The 4,773-nt window shown below is 53.5% G+C and overlaps 1 protein-coding gene across 1 annotated transcript in view; it reads right to left on the bottom strand.

The window, feature by feature from the left end:
* HOMER3 (homer homolog 3 (Drosophila)) overlaps positions 1 to 3,992 on the bottom strand; it is a 6,636-nt gene extending 2,644 nt beyond the window's left edge. The window contains exons 1-5 of the mRNA XM_010847273.1: positions 3,734 to 3,992; positions 3,492 to 3,648; positions 2,922 to 3,053; positions 1,162 to 1,269; positions 1 to 96 (exon numbers count right to left, since the gene is read on the bottom strand). The exon at positions 1 to 96 is cut by the window's left edge and continues 1 nt beyond it. Coding sequence (XP_010845575.1) covers positions 1 to 96; positions 1,162 to 1,269; positions 2,922 to 3,053; positions 3,492 to 3,648; positions 3,734 to 3,747 — 507 coding nt within the window. The 5' untranslated portion in view covers positions 3,748 to 3,992. The remainder of the gene's footprint in view (positions 97 to 1,161; positions 1,270 to 2,921; positions 3,054 to 3,491; positions 3,649 to 3,733) is intronic.
* Between the last annotated feature and the right edge of the window lie 781 nt (positions 3,993 to 4,773).

Raw genomic sequence — 4,773 nt, 5'->3', positions numbered from 1 at the left:
CTCGCGTTCAGCGGGGCCCGGGGCATCCGCGCTCTGGCTGCGGAATAGCTTCTCATCGCCGGGGCCATTGGTGCTGACGAGGGGGCTCGGAGGCACCTAAGGGCATGGACAGAAGTGAAGTCAAGTAGGGCGCGGTTTCAGTTAAGGGCCAGCTAGGTCATGGTTGGGGTCAGGGCTGATGTCAAGGGTCCTGACTGAGAGGGGGCAGGAGGTCCTTCCCAGCACTGGGATCCAATCGTTCCTCTCCCCTCCTCACCCACCATCCATGGCCCCAACATGGCCCCTGGGCTGTAGTTTGGCGCCCTGTCCCGCCTCCTTGCCTGCTGGGCTCTCACCAACCCACCAGCAACAAACCTAATGCAGGCTAGCCTAAACCCAGGGAGACAGATACTCATAATCTGCAAATCGGGGAGCAATCTGATGCCTCGGTGCTGTTCCCTCACCGCAGTGACCTCTCCTGGGGCCAAATTTCAACAGCTATTTAAAATTCCTATGGGAAATCTACTCCATTAGGCTAAATTCATTATGAATCCACCTGGTGCCTGAACCACAGTCCCGAGGGCAGGGACCAGCCTACTTTTTTTATCTTCTTAAGCCCTGTGCCCAGTCCAGGGTGTGGCACACAGTAGGTGGTCAATAAATGATGTTGAATCAGTTAGTGGGGGGAAATGCTCAGGGACAGTTTTTTACCCCACCCCACTACTTAGGGCTTCCCAGGTGGCTCAGTGGTAAAGAACCCGCCTGCCAATGCAGGAGACATAAGAGACGCAGGTTCAATATCCCTGGGCTAGGAAGATCCCCTGGAGGGCATGGCAATCCACTCTGGTATTCTTGCCTGAAGAATCCCAGGAACAGAGAAGCCTGGCGGACTACAGTTCATAGGGTCACAAAGAGTTGGACATGACGGAAGCGACAGTATGCAAGCACGCACCGCTACTTAGCCATTTCACCTCTGCCACGTGAGCTGGTTTTCTGGCCTTCCTTTATCTAAATTTCAGACAGGCCTGTGACATGCTCCCATGGCACCCACAGCCCTTTTCCATGGTCCCTGCCATGGATCTAGTTTTACATCATCAGTGAGCGTTTGGTCCTGAGCACCGGCAGAGTGTTTAGACCCCTCCCCTCCATAGCAGTTGAGTTCCTGGGACAAGGAGTGCTGACCTGGTGGGCAGTGAGCCCCAGCGCTGGACTGGTGAGCTCTCCTCCATCCTGAGATTTCTCCCGTGCCAGCCTTGCTGCTTCCTTCACTTCCTGGAACTTCTCAGCAAACTGAGGGATGAGGGATAGGAACAGTCAACAAACTCCCAGCCCCCTCCACCAGGGCCCCACCACACGATTCCCACCCAGCACCAGCTCTGTCACTTTGGAAAAGAAGGCTGGGAAAATGATGCCCAAGGAGCAGAGTGGGTATCAGGCTAGAGGGCAGGGGTGGGATGTTCACGGAGGCCACCTGGAGAAAGAGATCCCCTTTCCCTCTCAATCAGCTTATCTCAGTAAGGAGAGCCTCAGGTGGGTGCTAATCTGTCTTTCATGCCTGGGAGCTTATGAATATCCTTTGTGACAAAGAGAAAGCAGGTCTTGCACTTGGAGCCTCTGACAGGCACCTGCAGCCAGTGGGAAAGTAATCACCCTGTTCTCATTTTTGTTATATTATAGTTTACATTAATCTCCCATACCTGTTTTCCAGCTAGAGTAGGATACACTTTTTTTTTTTTTCATTTTATTTATTTATTTTTGGCTGCACCAAGCGGATTGTGGGATCTCAGTTCCCTGACCAGGCATTGAACCTGGACCATGGCAGTGAAAGCCTGGAATCCTAACCACTAGGCCACCAGGGAACCTTTTAAAAAATTTTTTGTTTATGTATTTATTTATTTTTGGTTGTATGGATCTTCATTGCTGCTTAGACTTTTCTCTGGTTGCAGCGAGCAAGGGCTCCTCTCTAGTTGTGGTGCACAGGCTTCCCATCGCAGCTTCTCTCGTTGCAGAGCACAGGCTCTAGGGCACATGGGCTCAGCAGTGGCAGCTCCTGGGCTCTAGAGCACAGGACCCATAGTTATGGCGCACAGGCTTCATTGCTCTGCAGCATCTAACATCTTCCCAGTCCAGGGATTGAACCTGTTTCTCCTGCATTGGCATGTAGAGTCTTTACCACTGAGCCACCAAGGAAGCCTCCAACCTTTTTAAATTTTAAAATAAATTTTCTTAGCTTGAAAGTAATTTTAAAAATATTTACAGATATACACTCCCTTGGTTTGTGCAAAGTGGCCAGTGCCATTCATTGGGGGTATTGGTGGTAGGTAGTGTTTTCAAAAACTGTTCCAGGATTTCTCTGGTGGTCCAATGGTTAAGACTCCACACTTCCAGTGCGGGGGGTGCAATCCTCAGTTGGGGAATAAAGATCCCATATGCTACATGGCGTGGCCAAAAAAAAAAAGTCCCAAGAGCAACTGAATACTCATATGTGAAAAAAATACTCCTACTTTATACCGCCCATGGAAATTAATTAAAGATCTAAATTTGAAAGGGAAACTAATGCTTCTAAAAGAAAAGAGAAGAAAAGCATCTCGGAGAGCATGAACCATACAGGGAAACAATTAATAAGACAATGCCGAATTCTAGAAACAGCAGAGGGTGGAGGGAGGTGGTGATGAAGGTAGTGCCAGGGGTGTGGGGAAGCACTCAGCCCATCAAAGGCACCCAGAGAGGAGCAGGGTGTGTTCAAAATGAAAGCAGGTGGCCAACTGAGCTGGGATGTGGACCAGGGAAGTGGGAAGGGGCTACAGGCTGGTCCAACTCTATATGCCCATTCTGTAGCTGGGAAGATGGACGCCCAGCATCTGTCCAGGCTCCCCCAGTACACACAAGAGAAGACCCAACCCCAGCCCTGCTCCTCCCACCATGTACCCCCGCAGGCCCACCTGAGTCAGATGCTGTTCAGAAGCAAAGCCAAGACCATAGACAGTGTTGGCGCGACTGTCTGCCCACTGTCCAAACTTCTGGGAGGTTTTGGTAAAGGTCATGTTGGGAGTGACAGTGCTGTTGATGATGGCCTGGGAGAAAAGTTCATGGGTGACGGAACTGGTAATAATCAATAGGAAACCCCCAGGGAAAATCGCCTTCTATTAGTCCTTCTGTGCTAAGTCGCTTTAGTCCTGTCCGACTCTTTGCAACTTTATGGACTGTAGCCCACCAGGCTCCTCTGTCCATGGGATTCTCCAGGCAAGAGAATGGGAGTGGGTTGCCATGCCCTCCTCCAGAGGATCTTCCTGACCCAGGGATCAAACTTATGTCTCTTACGTCTCCTGCATTGGCAGGTGGATTCTTTATCACTAGCACCACTTGGCTTGAGCCATTTCATGAGGAAGATGGAGACCCAGAAACATTCAGAGTATCCCCTGGCCCCCAAGACACACAGCAAGGCAGCAAATGGACCCAGTCCTGTCCTGGGATCCTTGGCACCTGCCACCCCACCCAGGCCCCACCAGGACCTTGGCACCCCCAAGGCTGATGATTCGGTAGACATTGCGGGTGGCATCATAAAAGTAGGAGACAGTGAGCGCGTGTTTGCCCGCGGGGATCCAGTTCCGCTTGGTGGCCGGGTCGATCTGGAACACGTGTGCCCGTGTGCTGAAGATGGGCTGCTCCCTGTGTGGGGAGAGGGTGCTCAGTGGGGGCCACCCACACCCACCCCCAGGGACTCAGGGTCAAGCTGGCAGAAGCAGGGGCTCACCTGGCTGTGGACATTGGTCAGGCTGGTCTGGGTGGGCTCCAAGTAGCAGCCAGTGGGATGGTGGGAACTGCTGGTTTGGCCTCTGGAGGGAGAGGGGGTTTGTGAGTGTCCCCCAGGCCAGGATGAGGGAGGCCAAGCATGTCCAACCCCATGTACACCATTCACAGAATTTCGACCCCAAAGTGAAGGGAATGTAGCCCGCCAGACTCCTCCATCCATGGAAGTCACCAGGCAACAATACTGGAGTGGATAGCCATTCCCCCTTTCAGGGGATCTTCCCAATCCAGAGATCAAACCTGGGTCTCCTGCATTGCAGGAAGACTCTTTACCATCTGAGCCCCCAGAGGCCATCTCTGTCCTGAGTGTTGCAGGAACATCCTCCAGATGCAGATGGCCTCTGACAGGAGGCACCTGGCATCCCGGGCATAAACCTCGCATCTTCCTGCTTACAGGACTCCCAGTGAAGTCTTCTCTATCTCTGGGCTGGGCTGAGGAGGCCAAGGCCAGTTCCTGTTCAGCACCTTCTGACATTCATCCAGTACTCTTCAAAGCAGGGCCGCCACCAAAAGAGTGAGGCGTTACTGGGTGCCTACTGGGAGACCCGTCCCCCACAGGACCACCAAAGAAACCCCTCAGCTTCCACTCTAGAGCAGAGGCACTCCTTGGAGTCAAAGTCCAAAAATCCCCAGGGAGCCTGCAGCCTAGTTAAAGAGACAAGATGCAGCTGCACAGGTCCACTGTGGTGGCCACGCATCACCACTGAATCCCAGTATGCGCGCGGTTGGGTGGGAACCAGGTCCTGGAGAGACCCGGGGGAGGGCAGGCAGACGGAGGGAAGAGAGGCCTGAACTCCGTAGCCCCCGTGGTCAGAAAGGGGAGTGCACCCCCTCCCTTCTGGGCAGCTGCTGTCCTGGTCACAGGGTCTGAAACCGGAGCTCGGGTTGGGGGAGGGGCGGTGACTTTGGCCGGCCTTGGGGGTGGGTCCCGGGTCGAACCGGGGTTCCGGGGGCGCAGGGGTCTCAGACACTCAGGTCCCTCCT

This window comes from Bison bison, unplaced genomic scaffold (genome assembly GCF_000754665.1).
Source record: "Bison bison bison isolate TAMUID 2011002044 unplaced genomic scaffold, Bison_UMD1.0 scf7180017864248, whole genome shotgun sequence".
NCBI classification, from domain to species: domain Eukaryota; kingdom Metazoa; phylum Chordata; class Mammalia; order Artiodactyla; family Bovidae; genus Bison; species Bison bison.
This window is presented reverse-complemented; position numbering and strand designations above follow the sequence as displayed.